The 26945-nt window shown below is 34.3% G+C and overlaps 1 protein-coding gene across 3 annotated transcripts in view; it reads right to left on the bottom strand.

Moving 5' to 3' along the window:
- LOC137398961 (MAM and LDL-receptor class A domain-containing protein 1-like) overlaps window positions 1-22586 on the bottom strand; it is a 62374-nt gene extending 39788 nt beyond the window's left edge. The window contains exons 1-2 of one of the 3 annotated variants that reach the window (XM_068085125.1): window positions 22539-22586; window positions 13255-13360 (exon numbers count right to left, since the gene is read on the bottom strand). In XM_068085125.1, the coding sequence (XP_067941226.1) occupies window positions 13255-13321 (67 nt within the window). In that variant the 5' untranslated portion in view covers window positions 13322-13360; window positions 22539-22586. Of the gene's footprint in view, window positions 1-13254; window positions 13361-20628; window positions 20747-22538 lie in introns of those variants that run through there. The other 2 variants (XM_068085126.1, XM_068085127.1) reach the window with 2 other exon arrangements.
- Window positions 22587-26945: the final 4359 nt, after the last annotated feature.

The following is a 26945-nucleotide window of genomic DNA, read 5'->3' as shown; positions in this document are numbered from 1 at the left end:
TGAAGGCTTTCTCTCTGCTAATCAAATCAGAGCATCTCCTCCCTGCAGTGGGAGCCCATAGCTGATAATAAAGGATTTCGATTAAATTAACAAAATGATTGAAAAATAGTAATATGAGAATGAAAAGGTTTAGAGGTCTTCTCGATGAGAATTGGTAAAAAATTGATTGTTTGAAAATGAAAATGCAGAAAGGTTTCCATGCAAATTCAGTTTCACTATAACTAGTACCCAGACAGTTTAATGCGCCGTGAGAGATCATCAGATGTATTAACTAAGTGCACAATTATTCTAAAAAGCCACAAGGTAGTGAAGTGGTGCGAATGATAGCATGCCTAGATGTTAAGCTGAAGGTCCATGTTTGATTACCGTACAATGCAATATTTTTTCCAAAATTATAAGCGTAGCTTCGGACGGACACGGCTCTTATTATAGTAAAAATTATGTTTAAATTTTGTGAGTGGCGCCATATACATGTATGTATATTTCTTTTAAAAAAGGATAGACACAAATGCAAATCAGTGTGACCAAATTGATATTTGATAAGGTCGAACTTTGTGTAGAAACAGTGATGGGAATGGAATTGTAAACATGTACTTTGTGTAGAAACAGTGATGGGAATGGAATTGTAAACATGTACTTTGTGTAGAAACAGTGATGGGAATGGAATTGTAAACATGTACTTTGTGTAGAAACAGTGATGGGAATGGAATTGTAAACATGTACTTTGTGTAGAAACAGTGATGGGAATGGAATTGTAAACATGTACTTTGTGTATAAACAGTGATGGGAATGGAATTGTAAACTTGTACTTTGTAGAAGTTTGTTGTAAGGATTGACGGTAAAAGTTGTGACACGAAAATCCCGATTTATGTCACTAAATTTTCATGTTTGCATTTTCTACTTTTTCCCCATCATAGTTACATGAATATTTGTGTTTAGGTTATTGACTCATGCCATATGATGCTCTGTCGATAATCACTTTATCACTGTGTCAGGTGAAAATATTTTTGAATATACTCCTGGTGCCCCTCATACGTGTACAATGTGCCGAAAGAAATAGCCAAGCTACTAAAAGATAGAAGGAAGAAAAATAAAAATGGCTCACACTGCTGCTCTGTAAGTGCTAAAACATTTTTGCCAAAAATTGCCAAAAACATGTTTTATCTTTTTATTATAAACATGAAAGCTGAATTTCTTGAAAGAAGTAAAACACATAGAGAAACTACAAATGTAATACCAGGTAGATTATAGACAACAAGTTATAAGATACCGACCCACAATGCATTTTACCCCCTTTTTTAGGCTATTTCAGTTTCCCACAGGCGAATTAAATTATTAAAAGATTTTTTTGTAAATTGATCACCAATGTTGAATAATATATCTATTTACATAGACATGTTTTTAACACAAAATAAGATATTTAAAAATGAAAACATGCTATGTCAAAGTTAGTCATGAGTAGTATAGTGAGAGCAGATCTACACACCTATGCACTTAAAGTTGGATTTTGGGTACATTTTAGCCCGAGAACCTCGGAGAATGGTGTTGTCTGATGGAAAGTTTGGGGGGGTAGGTGTGTGAGTGTTGGGAGCTAAGGTTATGAAGTTTGAGAGGAATTGTGGGAAGGATGCGGTGCTGGTCGAGAGGAATTGTGGGAAGGATGAGGTGAAGAGGGCGATGGTTTCGGGTTTCGATGCGATGGGTTTGGGGTTCGGGTGTCGACGAGTTGAGCGATCGATCGTCGAATGGTTGGGGTTGGGTTGGCGACCGGTGGGGTGAACGGTGTTATGTCGTTTCGGTTGAATGAACGCTGATGTTGGACGAGTTCGGGCGTGTCTATTCGTGGAATCGATTAACTGTCCATTCACTATTTATAAGTTAAGAGTTTTATATATATATGAACATTATATCATTGAGAAGTTCAACTAGAAGGAATATAAAATTATGGAAACTATTCATAGGGATAATTCTAAAGTTTACAATTCTTGTGAAGAAGAAAAAGATGAAACAGATGGATTAGTTGAAGGGGCTGTATTATTACATAATCATTTTGATAACATCACTAAATCTACATCAAAACCGCTTCGACAAAGTTTGCTTCAATTTTTTGGAGTGGTTTTAATATTACTTGCAATAACTGTAGCTTCATCTTTGATTGAATATTTTTTTATTCGGATTACAGGAGAAAAGATGAATGCTACTGTGAACTATGTAGAAGTATTTTTTCAAAATCTTGTGAATAATGAAAGTATGATTTTTGAAACATCTCCTCATCATTATAATTAGTTTAAATGAAAACTTCAAATGTTAGTAATTATCAAAACATGGAGAAAGACGGACTACAATCAATTGATGTGAGGTTACATTCTCCTTTCACATCTATGATAACAGGACCAACAGGATCAGGAAAAACTCAACTCGTTAAACGGTTGATTGAACAATCTCAATTAATATCTACTCCTCCTCCAATCGAAATTATATATTGCTATGGAATATGGCAGGAAGCTTTTGAGGATATGAAAGGAGTGGAATTTCATGAAGGATTGAAAGATCCGAGTACTTTTCCCAAAGATGGAGAAAATAGATGGATGATCATTGATGATCTAATGGAGGAATTATCATCAAATATCAAGATGGCTAACAATTTGTATACTCGAGAAAGTAACCATCTAAATATTAGTATTTTTACTATTACACAAAACTTATTCTTTGGTAAACTTAGAACAATTTCGCTGAATAGTCACTATTTTTTTATAGGAAAAAACCCCAGGGATTCTACATCAATCACATTTTTAGGAAAACAAGTTTTTCCTGGACAAGTTAAATATTTTCAGGAATCCTACCGAGATGCAACATCTTCACCATATTCCTTCATGAGACTGGACCTCCGACAAGAAACCGATGATACAATGAGAATTATGGGAAATTTCCCTCCTGTTGACTCTACGCCTATGATTATTTATAAGCCTAATTAAGCAAACGATTTTGATTTGTATTCCATAATTAAATAAAACAAGTATATATTCCAAGTTCTCTTTAAATATTCACCATACTACTTCTGTATCTTCCTCTGAGTGATTACTATAACATCACTAAAATTATCACATAGATATGGCTGAAACAAAAAGAATTCAACGAAATTTACTAACTTTATTATCTCTAGTTGGAGATTCTATTTCTTCTCAACAATCGATTATTAAAAATGCTAAAACGGATTTAATTTTAGCAATTATTGATTGTGTGAAATTACTCATTAAAAGAAAAGAACGACTAACTGATGCTCAGTATAAAGCTTTGAGTCGACAAAGTAAAAACATCGCTCGACTGATTAGTCCTAGAACATCGAATTTGGAAAAGAAACAACTTTTGCAAAAAGGAGGGTTTTTATCGGCTTTACTAGGTCCGATCGCGGGTGCTATACTCCCAGGATTAGTTGAACCATTGCTCGGAGGATTGTTTAAAACACGAAGAAGAAAATAATTAAGTTATCATGGATAATTCTCCACTTTCTAAGAGAATGAAAAAAAACAGAGTAATTCTGCAAATACTGAACAGTCTTACCGATGAACTTGCAAGTTCTGCTTTACCTCATATGAAAGAAGAAGTAATTAGAACATTACTTGAAATTGTTAAAAATATTATATATGGGAATGTACCTTTAACGAAAAATCAATACCATTCTCTGAGTCAACATAAAAAGGAGTTGATGAATATTATCGATGAAAACAAACCTCTTAAATATAAACGAAAGATTTTGCAAAACGGAAAAGGATTATTGAAACGGATTATAAAGCCATCCCTCAACTTGTATTAATCATTCAGCAGGAAGATGAGCTTTCCTAAGTATACAAAAAAATTTTTTTTGGTTTCTGAAGACGAGTACAAAAGGAACCAATTTAAAAGTCAACAGGATTCAAAAATTATCAATGATGGCTATAGTTCGTCACTTCGTTTTAATCCATTAGAAAATTCAAGAGTAAGTAAGGTTAAGAAGACCAGAGATAGGATGCGTCAAATTAATAACGATAACACTATTTCAGACTATAACAAAGTTAATTTGTATGCAGCTGAACTTCAAAAATTTTTAGATGAAATGAATTCAATTCGGAGTTATCCAATTCAACAGTCTCTGACTATTCGAAATCCGATTTCAATGATGTCACAAACACCTTCAGCTCCACAAAATTCAAAAGAAACTCTAAAGAAAGATACACCTGAATTACCCGAAGATAATTCGTCTCAAGACTCTACAGTTTTAAAAGAATCGCCAAAAAGAGAAGACACATTATTACCACCGAAGTTAAACGAAGAAGAACCATCGTCAAATTCTTCTAGATCTTATTCCATTTCTTCAATAGTTGAAGACTTCGGTTCGATTCAGGATCGAACTAAAGCGAAAAATCTTCTGGAAAAATTGAAAAAGTCTGGAAATTATGATTCTTTAACCGGGAAAATAACAGGATCTACAGGAGAGATTAAACCTGAGAACTTACGAAATCTTCTTGAAAGAAAGATTCGAGTTAAAGATAGTTCAATTGTATCTTCTCCCTTTTCTCCAAGTTCATTTGAGAAACAATATAACTTATTTGAAAAAATTATCAAGGAGTCGAACTCGAATTTATCAAATAAATCAAAATCCAATTCGAATAGATCGTCTTCACAAAAACCTTATGTAGGAACAAGAGGAAAATGGACGACTTACTAAATGAATTCTATTATACCCCGGATCTACCATCTTCATTAGGTGGAGCACGAAAACTGAATGAAGCACTTCGGAGAAAAGAAAGCGAACAAGAAGTTAGAGATTGGTTAAGTGGTGAAGATGCTTATACGTTACACAAACAAATAAAAACGAAATTTAGAAGAAGACCTACAATTGTTGCAGGAGTTGGTGAACAATTACAGGCTGATTTAATGGATGTTAGATCTCATCGAGCTGAAAATGATGGAATTACATTTTTACTTACAATGATTGATGTTTTTTCAAGAAAAGCATGGGTAGAGCCTCTTGTTAACAAATCAGGTATATTGGTAGCAAAAGCCTTAAAAAAAGTATTGGATGGAACTAATTATAGAGTTTTTCAAACAGACAAAGGAAAAGAGTTTAATAATCGAGATGTCAAAAAAGTTTTGAAAGAAAATAAAGTAAAATGGTTTACATCTGAGAATGAGACAATTAAAGCTTCCATCATAGAACGATTCAACAAAACATTACGGGTGAAGATGTATAGATTCATGACATATTCGGATGATCGTAGATATATTGATGTTTTACCACAAATGGTAAAAGCATATAACAATACTATTCACACAACATTAGGAATAAAACCGAATGATGTAAATTATGAAAATCAAGAAAGAATCTGGAATAGGATTCATGAAAATGGAGAATATAGTTCTGACAGTACTCCCAAATTCAATATTGATGATTACATTTGTATTAGTAAAGCTAGAACAGTTTTCGAAAGAGGTTTCACAATAAATTGGACAGTTGAAGTTTTTCAAATTACAGAAGTGCTTGATTTTGAAAGACCGATTATCTATAAATTACGTGATTTAGCAAACGAACCGGTTGATGGAACTTTTTATGAAGATGAACTACAGAAAGTAAAAAAACCCGCATTTTTTCGAATTGAGAAAATTCTCAAATCTCGGAAACGAGGAAGAACAAAGGAAATACTCGTTAAATGGATGGGATATCCTGATTCATTCAATAGCTGGGTCAATGAAAGAGATTTTGTTAAATAAAAGAGGATGATAAGGAATTGAACTTCATTGAAAGAATTGAAAATGTCGGAGTTCGTAACTCTTCCTTCTGATGTTAGTTTTAGTGACTTTCCTAAAAATACTAATTCAAACTTTACAGTTAGACTAGCCAGATATGTAGATTTTACAGAAGGACAATGGGAAGTTGCTCTAAAAGATATATCGTTTTTAAATAATTGGCCAAATGTAGTAGAAGGAATAATAAGCATCACAAAAGCGGAACTTAATGGGAGATTTCGTCGTTTCGACATAAAAATTGGAAATGGAAGATACGAAGATATAGATGAAGTAATTCAACGAACTCATGATGTTCTAAAACCCTTCAATCTCCATCCAACTATAGAATTCGAATACGACAAAATATCCAACAAATCTATGTTGTATGTAAGAGATTCGAGTGTTCAGGTTTCGTTTTCACAAGATTTCGCAAATATCTTAGGATTAGATCCGAAGATAACTTATAATGTGGGAAAACACGGAAACATCACATCTCCGGATATCAACTATGGATTTACATCATTATACGTATATTCATCAATTGTAAGTAACAGACTCGTTGGAGATGCAAATGTACGATTGCTACGAGTTGTCCCAGTAAGTGGAAAGAAGTTCTCTCGAGTTTATACAGAATTCAGTCAAGCGCATTACGTTGAAGTGGATAAAATTTCTACTGATGTGATAGAGACCCTTATAACAAGTGATGATGGAGAAAAAGTACCATTTGATGGAGGGAAGGTTATACTAACGGTTCATTTCAGAAAGAAACAATGAATTCCATATTAATTCCATATACTCCAGAAGACTCAAAAAACTTTTACATTCAATATTACACGTCTAATCAATCAGGAAATGGCGGATTGACACCATATAAAGGAAAGAGAGTGATGGGAAATGGACGACTATCAGGAATATTTAAAAAATTAGCAAAAGCTGTTGCGCCTCTAGCAAAAAAAACGGCTATCTCATTAGGGAAAAAAGGGTTAGATGCTGCATCCAATTATCTTAATAACATGGTAGAGAGACCAAAAGAAGAAGAAGAAGAAACAGATGAAGTAGTAATTCCAAGAGTTAGAAAACCTGGGAAAAGAAAATTAAATAACCGTAGCAAACCTGCAAAGCGACGGAGAAAAGCCACTCCAAATATTTTTTAAAATTTGAAAATGCTTTATATATTATTATCTCAATATTTTTTAGTTCATTTCATTGACATACATCAATAGTGAAAGATGAGTTCTGGAGAGATTGGTTCAACAGGTTTAAAAATATCGGGTTCTCCTTTTACGATAAACGAAAGTTTGGGTATATTTGATGTTCCAGGCACACATAGTTCGGTGGAGCACGGATATTATAGTGAATTAGCTCCGTCACGTCTCAGTGAATATGGGCCAATTGAAATTGAAATACCTGGAGATGTAGATCACTATATCGATTTAAGTAATTCATATTTGCAAATCGAAGGAAAAGTAGTCAAGGACGATGGTTCCAATTTAGACAATACTGCTGCTAATGTAAATGTTGTACCAGGGGATGCGTTTTTTCATTCGCTAATCAAAACAGCAACATTCAAAATTAATGGATCTGTTGTTGAACATTCAAGTGATTATCCTATGAGATCGTTCATAGAAACCCTTCTCAATAATAGCAGAGAAGCAAAACAATACCAATTAAAAGCAGAAGGATGGTTTCAAGATGATAATCTTGCAAAAGATGGTGCGGAATTTGATAATAGTGCGACTACAGCAAGAAAGAATCTTATTAGAGGTTCAAACTCATTTGAGTTTTTTGGACGACTCCATCTTAGCATTTTTCAACAGGAAAGATATCTCATTCCAGGATTGAATTGTAAATTAGAACTAGACCGAAGTAAACCAAGTTATTGTTTGATGGCAGCAACAGCTACTCCTGGAGGAGGGGGAAAAGTAAAGTTGACGAAATGTGTACTTCATCTTCGAAAATTAAAAATCAACCAAACAATTCAGCTTTTACATAACGAAAAACTACTTAATGGTGTTAATGCAAAGTATCCTCTTTCTCGGGTATACACCAGATCTTATAATGTGAATACTGGATTAACCCATACTCAAATAAAAATTGCTGATAACACACTTAGACCAAATTTAATACTTGTTTCACTTTCATCACACGATGGAGAAAATGGATCATACAATCGTAATCCTTTCAAATTTGGTCATTACGATGTGAGTCATGTAGAACTACAAATTGATGGACTACCTTTTGGAAAACGATATACTCCAAATTTTGTAAATAGAATGTATACTCGACCATATGTACAACTTCTAAATGCAATGGGAAAAGATCTTTCTTCTGAAGGAAGTGGAATTGGACTGAGTGAATATGAAACTGGACTTGCAATATACGCTTTCGATTTGACAGGAGATCTCTCATCCGAAGGATTTCATTTAATGAGACATGTTTCACTAACAATCGATATCGGTTTTCGGGTTGCAACACCAGAAAATGTCTATCTTAATACATATATACAAAAAGATGGAATGATGGAAATCGCTTCTGACTTTAGCGTTCGACTCAGTGGTGGAAGCATATTCTAAGGATGAATACAGCAAATATTTTCGATGTTCTTTCCCAAGATCACATGACTAATAATCATTTTTTTGCTGTCTGTGCAAGAAATGAATTTATAGAACAATTTTTATCGAATGAAGGAATATATATTTTTAACACACACTATTCTTATCAACCAGGAGAACACTGGATAGGAGTTATTCGAACAAAATCCGAAATTAATTATTTCGATTCAACAGGACGAGATCCTTCAACATATCCAGATGTCGCTCAAATCTTAAAACTTTCTGGAATAAAGTTAATTAAATGGAATGATGTTCTACTCCAAGGTTTTCTTTCAACAACATGATGAGATTACTGTCTTCTCTTTGCAATATTTTGGAGCAGAGGATGTTCAATAGAAGATTTTCTAACAGTTATGCTAAAAATTTCTGAAAAAGATACACGAGATCATGTAGTTCGAAAAACTATACTAGATAGATATGATTGGAATGGAAAAATTAGTAAAAGTCTTAATAACGAAGAAAATGAAGGTATTGACAATGTACATATTCAAGGAACTTCCCAAATTGTTAAATTACTAGAAGAACTGACATAAAATTTTTTTCTATATTTTACAATTGAATATACATATATACTTTATATCGAAATAAACTTGGTAAAAAATACAACCGAATGTTATTTACTTTTTTGATATAAGTTTTATATATTGATATACTCATGCTGAGCTGGAGTTATCCTCAAAATAATCCACATATTAATCCATGTATGCCTCTTTACTAGTTCATCATCTTCATCTATTTACTGGTCGAGAGACTGTTATGGAATGGTTAAGCCAAACCAAACAGGAGAATTCCATAGGTAAACCTAGGAAAACAATCAGGTCGAATGCCAAGGCGCTTGTCCACACAACAGCCCCTGAAAACAGCGACACTCAACGAACTTAATCGCGAGTAGCCGACTAACAGAATTCTAGCTGAAGCATACAAGCCTTATGGTATCAACGATCGAACGACCCAAATTCTCAAATATAAGTAGGCATCAAGAGATGGTTAATGAGGCAGAATATTCCATCAGATCATGCAATGCTTATATAGTGAATTGAAGAATGATGGGTGTGTCCAAAGGAATTAATGAGGCGAAAATAGCAAACAGATTTTCGCGAAATTGAATTTCGCGAAAGTTGACTATATAATATATATGATGTGAAATTTCGCGAAATCCAATTTCGCGAAAGTCACTTTCGCGAAATTCAATTTCGCGAAAGTTGACTATATAATATATGATGTGAAATTTCGCGAAATCCAATTTCGCGAAATTCACTTTTCGCGAAATTCAATTTCGCGAAAGTTGACTATATAATATATATGATGTGAAATTTCGCAAAATCCAATTTCGCGAAATTCACTTTCGCGAAATTCAATTTCGCGAAAGTTGACTATATAATATATATGATGTGAAATTTCGCAAAATCCAATTTCGCGAAATTCACTTTCGCGAAATTCAATTTCGCGAAAGTTGACTATATAATATATATGATGTGAAATTTCGCGAAATCCAATTTCGCGAAATTCACTTTCGCGAAATTCAATTTCGCGAAAGTTGACTATATAATATATATGATGTGAAATTTCGCGAAATCCAATTTCGCGAAAGTTGACTATATAATATATATGATGTGAAATTTCGCGAAATCCAATTTCGCGAAATTCACTTTCGCGAAATTCAATTTCGCGAAAGTTGACTATATAATATATATGATGTGAAATTTCGCGAAATCCAATATCGCGAAATTCACTTTCGCGAAATTCAATTTCGCGAAAGTTGACTATATAATATATATGATGTAAAATTTCGCGAAATCCAATTTCGCGAAATTCAATTTCGCGAAAGTTGACTATATAATATATATGATGTGAAATTTCGCGAAATCCAATATCGCGAAATTCACTTTCGCGAAATTCAATTTCGCGAAAGTTGACTATATAATATATATGATGTGAAATTTCGCGAAATCCAATTTCGTGAAATTCAATTTCGCGAAAGTTGACTATATAATATATATAATGTGAAATTTCGCGAAATCCAATTTCGCGAAAGTTGACTATATAATATATATGTGTAATTTCGCGAAATTCATTTTCGCGAAATTGTAAGCATAGAGAAATGTTTTGTAATCTATTTATAAATTTTCATTAAACTCACTCAAGCGTTTTACAGATGCTCAACTTTATAAAGCAATCGAGAACGAATCATTATTATCATAACACTCTTCATAAGCTAACAGAATTCTGAGAAGGGAAAATGTCAGAAGGGAAATGTACAGATAGTTGTGTTCAAATTTGGGCTACACCATGGGAATATTGTACACACGGACTACTTTCCTGTACATGTGGACATGTATTTGATGGATTAGCACAATGTGTACATTGGTAAGTACATTTTGAAATTTTAAATTCTAAAGTTTTATATGAATATATAATTATTCATTATATATACATCATCTTTTCTCAATTTTCAATGGATTTTCAAAAAATTAAACAGGTATCAAGAAGATGGTGAGGAAAGTGATGAAAAAAACATCTCGAAAGAAACAAACTCTCAAAATAGTGAAACGGAGTTGCAATTGGATTTACCATTGGATTATCCTATAGACAGATTACCTTCCTGCACATGTGGACAAGACGTATACGATGGCTTAGCTCAATGTATATTTTGGTAAGTAGATTTTGAGAATTTTAAAACCAAAGATATATAGTTATCCATTTATTTCATCCTTTCTCATTCCTCAATGTTTTATATATTTAAACAGTGATGATGCAAAACAAAAAGAAGATGATGAGAAAAGCGAGTCAAGCAGCACATACTTCTTTCTCGATAAGAAAGAATTACAATATTCTGAAGTGACAAGCTCTTCATCTCCACAGAAAACTGACAATTAGTATTTATAAAAAAGTTTTTTTTTAATGAATATATATGCAAATCAATAGAACCTTTAGAAATAAAATCTTCATCTCCAAAGATGGAGAATTTATATTTTATTGTATATTTTAAGATACTATTATTAAAATAAAATCAATACAATATTCACATATCATTTTCATTGTGGAATAAAAATTTAGGAAAGCATGAAAATTAGATTACAACTTTAGCAGCAGCATGTGATTATGATAAAAAATTTCGACATCCTGTAATTTGTCTACAGAAAAACTTTCATTTCCATAGCCTCTTTCTTTATTACTTGGAGGGGTATTAGTTATATTTTCCTTAAGATTTTCAGATGATGGAAGAGTTGTGATTCCACTTGCTAGAATGATGGTAGCGAGTGTAGTTGTGGTGGTAGTAGGGATTGTACTAGCGAGTGTAGTTGTGGTGGTGGTAGGAATTCTGGATGTATGTGTAGTTCTGATGGTGGATCGAGTAGTGGAAGAATTAATTGGAGCTGTAAATCTACCATTATTTTCTTCGAATTGTGGATGATAACAAACAAACTTAATAGGCATTGATCTCCATCCACAAAAGTTTGAACGAGCTGAGTTGCCTACACAATATCTCGTTGACCGTGAAGATGGATTAGCCCATTGAACAAGTCGTTCAGTAATTCCCAACCTTTGAATAATTTCATAACTAGCTATACCATAAGTACAATCCGAGGGGTTATGTTCAAATTGAATTAAATTTCATAAAAATTCACCGTTAACCGGAAAAAATCCAAAACTAATAAATAGTATTGGAGAAATTTGAATTATATCATCTAGTTTTCTATAAAGACTCTTCATGTCTTCTCAAAAGAAATTTTTCATAATGAATAATTCATTCGACTTTCCCCTTTTTTATTACTCATCTTTAAAGAGTTTTATAACGAAGGGAGACTTAACCGATTCCACGAATAGACACGCCCGAACTCGTCCAACATCAGCGTTCATTCAACCGAAACGACATAACACCGTTCACCCCACCGGTCGCCAACCCAACCCCAACCATTCGACGATCGATCGCTCAACTCGTCGACACCCGAACCCCAAACCCATCGCATCGAAACCCGAAACCATCGCCCTCTTCACCTCATCCTTCCCACAATTCCTCTCGACCAGCACCGCATCCTTCCCACAATTCCTCTCAAACTTCATAACCTTAGCTCCCAACACTCACACACCTACCCCCCCAAACTTTCCATCAGACAACACCATTCTCCGAGGTTCTCGGGCTAAAATGTACCCAAAATCCAACTTTAAGTGCATAGGTGTGTAGATCTGCTCTCACTATACTACTGTCATGTTAGATGCTTTCGGAAGCATTCTCCCTTGCAGAGTCCCAGACCACAATTAGGACACCAGGTTGAGCTTCCTTGTATCTTTTGCCCGGTTTCCTCAGTTCAGCACAAACTGCCCACGGCTTTTTTATTGAGTATTTTTAACACTGGAAATACATGTACATGCACTTGATGCTCAATCACAGAAGTCTGTCTAGAAGTCGTTATGATATAAAAATTAGCCGTCAAAGTCGCACAAAAGCAAGCAGGTAAAACAAACATTTACCGCGATGATACTCTTCAAACATATTATTTTTAACTGCTATTATATTGAATTTTTTGTTGAATGACAATGTAAACAGGCACATGCCATTAACCAATGATGTTTTACATTAAAAGAAGATGGCTTTAGTAACGACGATATCCACTGTGCATAGTTTTGTAAAACGACAAAAATTTCACTATCTGTAAAAGTGTTAATGTACTAGTTAAAAGCTTACACTTACTATAAAAAATCAATAGAAAGCGGAGAACAAATAAGGTGAATAGATTGTTTATACGTATGCAAGGGAGGCTTGAAAGTGGATTGTTTAACGCTGGAATCGCTTAACGAAGGGGTCTTTAGAACGTAACTCTATAGTTATGTGAAGGCTACCTTACTACAGTGTCAAGTCATAGACATTGACACATACCTAGACTCTGGAACAAGAAGAAAAGCAGAGTTGCTCTTTCTAGGTCTGTGAGCTTTTGGATCATCATTACTCAGAAATTCTTCGTCAGGAACATCAGGTTGGTATTCTAAATAAGCAATGACCGTTGATTAGAGTTGTCTGCTCTCTTAAATGTGTCTTTACATTAGAATGCCGCGTGAGTGACTTTGTTTCATTTCGCTAGTACAAACACTAAAATGAGAGTCGCACTGGCTGGTTAGTTAAAACTATTTGACACAGTTAAACTGACCAATAGCAGGACTTGATCATTCATTTAATTTTAACATATGACCTATTTACATGTACTTTGTATGTTTTCATCTCTTGGCAGTCTGGTGTGCCGTGAGAGATTGTCAGGCGTAATAACTCTCCACACAATTATTCCTATAGGCAGTAAGGCAGTTGTTTGGGGAAGGTGTTAGAGTGTTGGTCTATGGGTCGGAAGCGATTGTTGTGGGTTTGAATCCTGCATGAAACCGTTCTTTTTCCTAACATCCAACTGTGGGACACGACTCTTATTATAGTAAAACTAGTACACAGACAGTCCAAGGCATCATGAGAAATCATCAGGTGTAATAACTATGAACACAATTATTCTTAGATATGGAATAGAAGTCGAGTAATGCAAAAGGTAGTCGCTTGACTGGATCCGAATACTCGGGTTTGGTTCTAGCCTGTCTTGACAAACTGTTGTTTTTGCGGAGTTGTCCCCCGTCGCGCGGGCGAGCAACACAACAGCTTGTCACAAGACGTACTGCACCTGATGCATCAGCTGCACTTATAAGGAGTTGTTCTCTTCCGTCTATGCGGCTTAGTTGCGATGTTATGTCAGTCGCTTTATTGGTAATCATAACGGATTTAGCGCAAAAATTTATGTAGAAAATAATAAGATTACAACGTTTAACCAGCGACCAGTCTCTGCGGTAAACTTTAGTAGAGCTTGAGAACTTAGGCAACAACAGCGACTAAACATGTCGTTATTTGTGCGCTCAGTCAGTTTAATTTCTATTTTTGTATCAGTCAGTTTTATTTGTTCTTATGGATTTTATTTTCAATTAATTTTATTCTCAAGTTTTACTAAAGTTTACAACAGAGTTGTAAACAACCAACAGTCTTTGGTTAAACGCTGTAATCTTATTTTTTTCTACATAAATTTTTGCGCGAAATCAGTTTTGATTACCAATGGAGCGACCGATATAACATCGCAACTAAGCCGCATAGACGGAAGAGAACAACTCTCTATAAGTGCAGCTGATGCATCAGGTGCAGTACGTCTTGTGACAAGCTGTTGTGTTGCTCGCCCGCTTGACGGGGGACAACTCCGAAAAAACAACAGTTTGTCAAGACAGGCTAGTTTGGTTCCTGTGTGTTGCAATCTTTTTTCATAATGGTCTAAGGCTTTGGACAGACGGACAGACACCAATCTTATTATAGTAAGAGTTTTGGTCAGTTATAAGTAAATAAATTTAATAAAGCAAGCATTATATTTTTTCAGTACCCTGCCAATGTTGATGACACAAATTTGATAAACTGTCTACGAATTAGAATATTGATAAAATATAGAAAAGCCATTAAAGATAGAAAGAAACTAGATTTATAAAATTTTAAAGATCTATCCTGTTGAAAAAGTAATGTTTGTAAATAGACTGTTGACGGTAAAAAGTTGAGCCAATAGTGCCAAAAAGAGGTGGTAACATTACAAAAGTAATAAACATGGCTGAGAGCTCTCGAATACATGAGACGGAGTCATCTATCGTTGCTACCGACCTTGACAAACTGTGTGATCCCTACAGTTACTACTTCAATATTTACAAATGCACTGAGTGAGACCTCACGGCATGGATTAAAATAACATTGGTGTTGTCAAGTATCGCAGACCAATTGACAAGTGTCAGCAAGTGTCACAGCATTACGTTTTACATGGATGATTCTTTAAGAAGGCCAATAAAGCTTTCGTCAATTACAGTGCCTAATTGACAATTTCATTTAAATTCTATCTGCAACCACTAAAAGTGAAAACTTGATCTACAAGCAAGGGGGGATGTGCAAGATTGGGGATGTCAGGGATGACCGGCTGTCAACAATACAGGGAATAGACAAGCATGTGTTATAAATTATATCAAACTTTGCTGTTCCTTCAGTGATTCACCTTAGTTCTATAAACAGCAGAGTAATTCACATAGATAATACATAGATGTGTCATATAAAACTAGTATAGGGTTGATATGAAAAGCATTATAGGTAGTTTTATGCTCTCTGAGACAGACATAAACAAGATTTACTGCTAGATATATGCGATATATGCCTGGATAGAAATAAAGGCACCCTAAACCTGACAACTACTAAGCAACGCTCTCCCAAAAGCTGCCTTCAAGAAGGACAAAGGCAGAAAGTCTGGGTCACTGCTACTGAATAGGGAGTAATAAGGTAATGTGAAAAGGCAGTGATGAACTGTGCAGTGTCAGCTAGCATAAAGCACCTGTTCAGACCTGTCTTAAATCAAAAAGACACTGCAAACAAGTAGCTATGAGCTATGAGCTATGTAGTGTTAGGTAGCAAAGAGCACATCTTGGGACTTGTCATAAGCCATAACATGCAACTTGAATAGGGCGGAGAAACATGATTCAACATAATAACAGCGAACTTGTGACCTCTCAGGTGAATTTGTATGGAATCTATTATGTAAACAAGTTTAGCAACTGTTTACATAGTGCGTGCTGCTTGTTTGCAAACTAGTTTGATCTGATAAATGCATTAGATGCTCTTACCAGGTCAATTATTTGTTCCAGAAGCATTCACTATAAGGAATTTACATTATATTAACAGTACCATGCATGTAAATTGTTTAATTCATTCCAAGATCTTTCCAAAGTTACCCCTTTTGGCCGTACAAAAAAAAAACTAAAAATAGTTTTCTAGTTTAATGACTACAGTAACTGTGGTATTTAATTTACACAACAATACTCAGTTTTTAATGTCCGGACTTTCTTCATGTCCGGACATAGTTCAGTGTGTACTAGTCGAAGCAAATGAGAATTGTCTGTATAGACAGCTTCTGCCATCTAAATGGGTGCCCAATGAAATATGTTACTAATTTTATAGATCACATGAAATGCTATCAACTTGCAAAGCACTCAAACACAATTTGAGTGCAAAAAGACACTTGATCTAGATCTCGGTAACACTAGTGCTACACGCAGACAAGTTCAGAGCCCAAGATGTAGAAATTGCATCCTTCATTATAAAAGAAAAGGCGACATTGCAGCTTCAACACTGACAAACACGAGGCATCAAAACATATACAGGCAGACCTCCCCAAAGGCTGGTTCACACTATATCGCCATTTGTCAGTGTTTTCCTTTTGGCGTTCATTGTTGATTATGTGAACCGTGAACCGATGGCATCGATGAAACATTGCCGACAGGCCGGGAAAGTTTGCAGCTGTCAAACTTTCCCGATATTCGGCGAGCATCGACCACCGACCGCCTTTCAAATGTGAACCATTCCGACGATGGTCACTCGTGGTCACGGTTAGTGTGATTTATCCATTTTCGTTTACTATAGCTGCTGGGGAGACTAGTCTTTGATTCCAGCACGCAAAAACTAAGACGTTTTTTTGCGAAACTTTTAAAAAAGTGAGAACACTACATACCGGAGTATTTCATGATGCAAACGCGAATGGAATTGTGATGATGTTAACATTGTTTTCATTGACGATCACCGAAATATTGTAGCATCAACACCGAGATACGGCGATATAGTGTGAACCATCCTTTAACAAAAAGGATACATTCAGAACACCGTTAATGTTAGCTGAGTGTTTCTGTCATCAAACGACTCCACGACTCCTAGACTCCGTTGCATACACATAAGCCATTTACACAGTACTATACTTATTTACCTTTTCCCTCTCTCTCTCTACTTTCCATCTGAATTTTTAATAATGAGTGTTAACTTTCAACAAGTACATTAAATTTCAACTGTTTCTTTTTTAGTTATGCATGCCTGTAAACAAATATTTAGCTACCGTGGAGTACATTGCCATAGATGTTACATATTTTTACCTATTTTTAATGTTTACTTTTTAACATTATTCTTTACAATTAGCATTTGCATGTATTATCGGTATGTTTTATAATGACAGATAACTATGGCAAATATTAGCCTAACACCTGATATTCTACATGCATAAAAACAATGTCCCAGCTAGCGTACATGCATAATAACTATACATTCATAGTTACTTGATTAATTTTTAAAAAAAAAATTTTTATTTAGTTTCTTGAAGTAAATTTTTGACAATTGTTAATATGCTGACATAACTTCAAGTCATTGTTATGTGAGAACTACCTGGATGTGTTACAGGCATACCTTTACATACGAGAAACTCCAGAGCTGACTCTTTACTAAGTTTTTTTTTGAGATACGAGTAATCTCTGAGATACAACAATTTCATGGCTATCGTACATGGATAATATCCATACATTCTTAGTTACTGTAATGGTTTTAAGAAACGTATTTTTGTTTTATTTCGAATTGGCTTCTGTAAGCACATTTTTGACAATTGTTAACATGCCGATATAACATCAAGTCAGTGTTCAGTGACTTAACTCTTTAAGGGACTGTTTACATGTATTATAAGCAAATAACGATGATAAAGCATGCAGAAACCGAAATAAAACCTTCTAAAAAATCATTTAACATCGTTGGCTTGGCCAGTTGTATTCTGATTGCTGCTTTCGTTTTGACTCATTTCAGTTTTTTTGGTTGTCCAATACCTTACACAGTGTTTTCTGACTTCAAATTTTCCTCTGCACTGTTGAACTAATCAATCACTATGTTTCCATGGTGCGCAGTACTGCGAAGCAGCCTCCTCCAAAGTCGAGGGGATTGTACGTTTCCATGCTGCTCAGTGGTTTTCAGCGAATTAGCCAGAGAAGAGAAATTGTATAAATCGAATCGCCTGATGGAGAAATTGAATCGATCACGGATACCGAACGTCAGAAATGGTCTTTTTATGCTTCTGTCATCATTATACTTTTATTTACAATACACATTCACAAGGTTTTACAAACCTTAACACAGTTTTTACAAAGTAAAATATTTCTAATAAGTATTTTTCAAGTTATATATTATTTAAACGTTAATTTAAGACTTACCACCTATTTTTCGAAAAGTGTTGTCATCGATAACAAAGTCTAGGAAAGTAGTACCTTCAGCATTCTCATGGGTGCAGACCATAATTAAATTTCGGTGAAAGAAGATTGGAAAAATAGAAAAACAAGATTAGCGGGATAACATTTGTACTAGTTTATGGCCCTCGAGGAATCCGTCTCCACGGCATGAGAGCTATGCGCAGCCACTGCGTAATTGCTGTTTCCTTGCTGCGAATTTGCACTGGCTTCGCACTGATTAGTGCGCAGTGATTTCAGTGCGAAGACGCCGTTTCCATGATTCAAAGAGGTCGCAACTCCGAAGCACTGCGCATCATGGAAACATAGTGACTATTAGCGTCCAAACAATTTTTTTGCAGAGTAAAACTTTTACACATAGACATTATAATACATTCTTTTTACAGATATAAAGAATAACTTTCAGCCCATGTACAGCTCGTACCTGCCTGCCACACACCAGTATCAACTATGATATAGTAGTACAGATCATATCGTAATTACTCAAACCGCTAATTAGTTGTTATAATACAAATTTACAAATAAATAAAAGGATTTTAAATGGTCTACCTCAAAAGGAAACTACACAAGCTGACACGGTTTGGTACACTAGGACAAGTCCTGAACTATGATATAGTTGGTTACGGTATGAAAGGGTTAAGTCATTAGATGAGTACTACCTCATGTGTCTAAAGCTTTGCCGGCTTTAAAACTAAATGTCATGTCTGTTATTCTTCAAAGGCATGAAATATAGAGATAAAATGCTCTCATTACATACCACAGAAAACTGACTATAACCCACAATTAAAAATGTGGAATTTTTGAGATTATGATTCATCACTCGAATGTTCTCATAAATCTTTTCCTTTTTTAAGAATATGATATGGCTGAGTGGTCCCTTGACAACTGTCAAAGACACAACTGCAGACACTAGTTATACATGAATCATTTAAATGTAAGCTTAAAGGATCTTAGATTCGAGAAATTCATACACTTTTTCATCAGTTAATTTATGCCTCGGCTGAATTTAGACTCGTCTCCCGCGGTCTGCATATTTCTCAAAAATGAGACAAACGCTGCTGGCTTGAACATCTTACTGATTCATATGTGATTGTTTTCTAGTGTTTATGTTTTTTCATTTATTTATTTTGTTTAATATACTAGTTTCATTTATAACAGTCAGGTCATTGAGAACTTTGTGAAGGAGGACAACTGTTTACTTTGTTATGGTATGCATTATATCCCTACCCATATTCTGAGTATTTCTATAATTACTAATAAATATACTGGCAGTCCTGTGTGCAGTGAGAGATCATCAGATGTAACAATTATTCGTACAAGTATTATGAAAAACAAGTGATTGGTTGATTGGCGCAATCGTTCGAGTTTCTGATTACCAAGCTGAAAGTTGCGAACTCAAATCCTGTCTAACATTTTAAACTATATGTTGATAGAAAATTAACGACATTTTTATCTAGTTCTATGCTTTTCAAATAAGACTATTACCACGTCTTTAAAACATGAAAATGTGAAAACTTATAAAAATTTATACGATGTATATTCTTAAAAAGGGTGTTACAAATAGAGCTGGAGTTTTGAAAATTTTACCATGAAAGTTTTTGTGTTTTTATAGTTTTTTAAGTTTTGATGTTTCTATGTTTCATTTTAAGTCTAAATTTAACTTCAACAAGAGTTTAATTTATATTTAAGTTACATAAAAATGATTACCACAAGCCTTTTAACATACATGTAGATTTAACTTCTGAGTATATGCAGTGACTAGCTGGATGCCAGGCATTGCACGGGTGTTAAAAATCAGCTTATAAACAATGAGAGGCAATGCAGTTGCCTGCCACTTGCTATTAGCTTGGCACTTTACTAATGGATAATTTGAGTAAGTTTACTAATAAGAGCTAACTACTTGCTCTCACAATTGAGCACGCATAAAATTACGCTACCCGCTCTCCATGACATTGCGCCATCACATTGCGTGGTAACGGAAAGAGATAGCATATTTGCTTCCATATAATGACATATATCGCCTCATGAATCCATCAAGCTCGTGTGGCTGAATTGGTAAAGTATTAAATCAGCTAATGGGAGTGTCTGAGGTCAAATCCTCTGCGGTACAGATCCTTTAATCCAAAATTTCAAAGACTATAGCTTGATAGACACACAGACTAACCTTGAGAAATATGTACAGTGATAAACAGCTGGAGCAGACCAACAACCATATAAAGTGTTCCTACTAGTTTTTTTGTCAGTCAACTGAAACTTAGCTCCTCAGAGCATATGGAAATTCCCAGTTGCAATTAATTTTGCAAAGAATCATAACTCCTGCTGCAAAAAAGCAAGGCAATTCTTATTTTTGTGTCTTACATAGATTAAGGCCTAAAGAGTACAGCGATGATACGTAGGTCAATATGGTTCTTTTACTTACTTCAATCAAAGGAATCTACAAAGCATAGACTGTAGGTTCTAATTTTGTAAATGCGCAAAGAAGCCATGACTGGGGTGCTTTCGGGATCTTCACACACAGAAGGGGTGTTTGTGTGATATATGCCACATATGAACGATATGTGAGTCAACTAACGATATGTACAGTAAACTACACCTCAGTTTTAGTTGTCGTTTTGTCTTATTAGAATATATATGATCGATAATAATGACGTGTAACAAAAAAATCATTTTTGTAGTAAGTCTATTAACAGGTAATTAGCAAATGCATGACAATGCATTATTGAAAGCCTTGGCCTGAAATCTGATTGACCTGATTTGAGCAGCGGGTCAAGAATTCGCCTTTGTTAACAAGGTATGACAAATCTGAATTCAAGCTATGGAGTTTTATAGTTATTTTTCCATATTAGATGAACACCATTATTAAGGCATGCACTTTTACAATAATCTTATTTTCTTTAGACTATATTAAATTACTGGCTGAATGCTTGGCTTTGCACAGGTAATAAAAAAGTTTTTGCAAGGAAAATTCATTTTTAATTAATTTATAAAACATTTACTATCTAAATTTTAAATGAAGGTGTTTTTTATTTTTATGTGTGCTATAAATTTAATTAAGTTTATGCTATATATACATATATTTATAGCATTTTGAGAAAGTTCGAGCACATATTTTTATTACTGTAATTCAGATTTGCTAGCAGAAGCGTAAAGCTATGAAGATTGGCAGGTGTGATAAGTATGACCACAATTATTCCATGGTATGGCAAAGTGGTCGTGTGGTGTAGTGCATAGCTCGCCTGTCAGCAGAACCAGTTTTTCTGAGTTGAATTCCAGTGCGAAGCGTTTTCTGTTCCTAGCTTTTAATCGCTTTAACTGGACATACGGATGATGACAGACCAACAAACAAACACTGAGGTTTATATATACAAATTTAGAAAAATTTTATTTGAATCGCGCTTCAAAAGTTTGTACTTTTTCAACGAAGCATGACAAATTTTGACTTGAAGCTTTCTCACCTGGTCCTCTAGCCACTTACTCCATGTTCAGCTATAGCTTCCCTAATAGCCTATATTCCTAATTGTTTATTTTATCTATATTACAGATCATCAGTATAAACAGGCTAATTGAATCAAGTTTACATTTGCTGAAAATGCAATATAATATTTTTGCCTCAACATAGAGAGCTCGTGTTAGCATGCGTAAACCTAGGTTCTTTTGATATGCTGAACTAACTAGCTGTGCTGGGTGAAAGTTTGGGAGATTCTGGAGGACTCTTCCAATAAGTTGACAGCTAGCATATCCCATTTAATTATTATTGACCTCAAACGCTGTCTCACAATTTAGGCCATCTGAAGTCATTTTTGAAAGCTGCTGCCATCTAATTCATGTTGAGCTTAGGCTTATACATGTGAAAGGTAGGATGAGGGTGAACAGAGGAGATGAGGCTCTGTAGTAAGTGCACAATGTCTTGCATAGATCTGCATAGTTTTCTAAGACAGAGAATGTACCAAGCAAGAAATGTTGTTAGGACGGATACATGGATTTCTAATGTCTATCGGAGAGTTTCAAATAGAAGAAAAGCAACAAAAAGCATCTAGTTTAGAGGAAATTCAGATTAGTAGTTGATTGTCTTACCTGAAAAGCCGAGTCGCCATTTATTGAGAGCGAACACTTGTCTCACGGTGAAAGGATTGAGCTATTGCTTAACGCGAGGTCACGGGTCACTGAATAGGTTAACAACGTGAGCACAACGCACAGGTGGTTGGCATGGTGAGAGTACAGGGGGGGCTAAAGACATCCCATACTGCTATTGTACTTACCCACCCGCATGTTGCGCATGATTAACAACCTTGTCTCCTGTATGGAAGTGAACAAGGACATATTTGACGCAAGGAATGATACGCTACTCTCTAATGAATTTTTAAGAAGTTATCTGCTCAATCAGTGATAGCTGAAGTTTGGCTCACTTTATTTGGCTCACTTCAAACTTTATTTGTTATGTTATGTCTGCAGCGATAAAATGATGATATATGAACTTTAAAAGCATTATGTAAAAACTGTTCCCAACCCTGATACAAAGCTGCATAATTGCTGATGGACGCTGTTGAATTAAACTTTTCATTCATCTAATCATCTAGTTACATGTATTAGTAAAAGTTAATTTGCTCTGAAATCTGGTTCGTATGTCAAAACCATTGTATGTTGGATCAAATGTCTCTATACCAATACATTGTATTTCACTTAATCTGTTCAAAAGCCTACTAACCTACAGGTAAAGTCTTCAGGCAATTGAATGCAGCAAAGTCATTATAGTGAGTTATCTAAAAACTAAATAAAAATAATTCAATAATATTGTAAAAAATTGAATTTATATTGCAACACTCGAAAAAGGAGATGTTCATTAGTATTTTGGCATGAACACAAATATGAGATTGTAAAATCAAAGTTTTTCGATTTAAAGCGATTTTTGTGATTTCTATGATGTTTTTAAAAATTTGATTATTTTGCACATTTTTGCTTTTGCATATTGTCTGGGTATTGCATTGCACATAAATTGGCTAAAAACTTACTTTTCAATATTAGCAACTTCCATGTTTTAATATGACAGCTTCTTATATTTCTTACGTTCAAGCCATTTAAAATTATATATATATATATTTTCTAAATATTTAAAATTATATATTTAGACAACTGCATGTAAGTTAGAGTAACAGAGTCACTAGAAGTTGTTGCTACAGAACCATTCTATATATTTCTCCAAGTTTGTGTGTCGTACCAGCAATGGCTATTAAAATCTTGGGTTACAGAATCTGTATCGCTGAAAATTTGATCCCAGACCCTCCAGTTCACCAGTCCAAAACCTTACCAATTCAGCCACACAAGCTTAATAGATGTTAATTATAAAGACAGAAAACATTTATTAGCTATTATGAATGCTGCCAAAACAGACAAGTAAAATTTATTGCAGCCAATTACACGCAAGGAATGTGATATAATTATATTTATTAGCATTACAAAACTAGGTTGAGCAGATGATCCGTAAAGTTAGCTCCTCTCTTGGCGACAGCTCATTTTCTTTTGCTGGCGTTGTGAACCTAATTTGTGTTTTTCTATTTTTGTATTTTTACATTGCATTTTGAAGATTATATAAATATTTACGATTTATTACGATCTTGGAGATTATTTAATAAAATGGTGTTGCATAAGCTACGTAAACGGATATTATAAGGTTTACATGTAAACACTGCTTTTGTCTCTGTGTAAGGGGGATTTTGTATACTGTTAGCATTTTATAGCATTTCTAGTTAAAATGTTTGTGAACCGGGGCATCTTTAGTTAAAATATATTTAAATGGGGCATCCTTAATTAAAATGTATCTGAATCGGGACACCCCTAGTTAATTAAAATGTATTTAAATTGAGGCATCTTTAGTTAGAATGTATTGAACCAAGCTATAGTGACTTTGAGCGTAATGCATGGTCGCTTTACATATTTTAACCCAAATAGCATAGACTTATTAACTATACTAGACTGGGCAATGCAAAACCCTGGTTTCCTACATAAATAGCTACATTCTTTGTGACGCAACGTCAGTGCTTTGTCCAGTTTCAACTAGTCAAGCGAGTGAGTCGTCATTGTTTGTTGCTACACGTAATTTGACATAACTACTAAAGTACACAAGATATTCGTTTCAAATTTCATATCTGAAGTAGATAAAATAGGCATTTTCTACCCTGCAAATTTGTAAACATAAAGATGTAATGCATTAGATTGCCCAGAGTAGTATAGTTGAGAGGTCTAATCCCCCTCTATGCCCGATAGTGACTTATAGTCTTATATCGCCCAATGAACTCATTGCATCTCGTGTAGCCTAATGGCTTAGTGTCTCGTCTAGTGAAAAAGGAGGTTCTGAGATCGAATCTTGAGTGATGCAGATTTTCATCGCTACAGCTGGTTCATTGAAGAAATTGTCTCTAACACTTGTCAAGGCGCATTATTGACAAGTGTTAGAAACAATATAAATAAATTATTATATAGAAACAATATATAATAAACAATAATATATGTTTATTATAGAAACAATATATATAAACAATTATAATAAGTAGGATGTTAAAGACGTTTTAAACAACCAGATAGGGGTTTAAAACCAAATAGTTTTAGTAACTTGGCGGAAGGCACGGAGCATATGTTTGTTAAGTTTGGCAAAATTGGGCTGCAAAAGTGAAAATGCAGTGCTCACACGTACCCAGATGTTCCATGGAACTTGCTAAAATAGATTTTCCTACGACCAAACAAGAGCGAAACGATTGATTGGGAGATTTATGATAAATGCACATGTGCACACAACTCCCAAAGAATAATCCGTTAGCGGCCGTCACCAAACCCTTGTAACGAAATCCTATCAAAAAATTTAATTATTTTTCAGTAAAATCGTTTAAGTATAATAATAATACAAAAAGCACATAAACCTATTTAAATATGTTATAAGCCTTTGAAAGGTTACCGCAAATTCCTAAAACTAACCCATCTGATCGGATTATACATAAATAGACAGATTAATTCTGCCAAAAACCGCCACAAAACGCTTGAACAGCTTGGTTTATTAATAGTTTCGACCGACCTACGAAACGCCAATAAAGCCGTGCGACAGATAGTAGAACTATTTAGCAGTGCGCAATTCAGCACGAGAAAAACGTGCTCATTTCACCAGTCTATGGCATTGTTTAATTGCCAAGAAGGTTTGTGTACTGTTTGAGGCGTAGACCGATTTACAGGTACGAAAATGTGGTACACAGTTTATCAGCCTACGTTTTTGTCCAATTACCGAAGGTTTTTCAAATTATCTAGAACATCAGCCAGATTGCTTTACATCTTATCTACAAGATAGGGCTAACTACAACGCCTTTTATGACAAGAATATTTCTTTATTTTACTCCAGTTTGCATAAAACTTCCAGACGCATAAATGCCATCGCTTGCTTTCTGTTACATATCGCTGTCAAAACCATTCTACATTCAAAACACAACCAACTTTCAAACTGTATATTACACATCAGCTTGCCGTTTAACTTTTAATACTGCATTTCAGAGATATAATAAACATATTTCTTTATTGTTGTTAGTTAAATTACGTACAGTAGGTTTGGTCTACAGCTTGAATTAATATTTATTTTATTATTGTAAAACATAAGTTTGAGATAGTTAAATATTTATGTTATTAATATTTATTTCTGTTACATATCATTGTCAAAACCGTTCTGCATTCAACACAACCAACTTTCAAACTGTATATTACGATATATTTTACTTTTAATATCGCATTTCAGAGATATAATAAACATATTTCATTATTGCTGTTGTTAGTTAAATTACGTACAGTAGTTTAGGTCTACAGCTTGAATTAATATTTATTTTAACCAACAACCAACTTTCAAATTGTATATTACACGGCAGCTTGCCATTTTACTTTTAATATTGCATTTCAATATAATAAGAGATATAATAAACATATTTCATTATTGCTGTTGTCAGTTAAATTACGTACAGTAGTTTAGGTCTACAGCTTGAATTACTATTTATTTTATTATTGTAAAACATAAGTTTGAGATAGTTAAATATTTGTTTTATTAATATTTATTTCTGTTACATATCGCTGTCAAAACCGTTTTACATTCAACACAACCAACTTTTAAACTGTATATTACAATATATTTTACTTTTAATATTGCATTTCAGAGATATAATAAACATATTTCATTAATGCGGTTGTTATTTAAATTACGTACAGTAGTTTAGGTCTACAGCTTGAATTAATATTTATTTTATTGTTGTAAAACATAAGTTTGAGATGGTAGTAGATTAGGTCTGATTTTTATACAACCTTTTGTTTTGCATAATTGACCTTTTGAATTTCATTTCAAAACTATTTGACAACTACCATGGACATACAACCTCCCAGAACATTACGTTGTCGCCTTTTTAGAGTCGTGTTCCCTCAAATTTATTTTATATCATCTCAAACAAGTCTCATTTACATTAT

The sequence above is a fragment of the Watersipora subatra genome, chromosome 6 (genome assembly GCF_963576615.1).
Source record: "Watersipora subatra chromosome 6, tzWatSuba1.1, whole genome shotgun sequence".
Taxonomy (NCBI): Eukaryota; Metazoa; Bryozoa; class Gymnolaemata; order Cheilostomatida; family Watersiporidae; genus Watersipora; species Watersipora subatra.
Note: the sequence above shows the minus strand (reverse complement) of the source record. Positions and strands in the feature narration are given on the sequence as shown.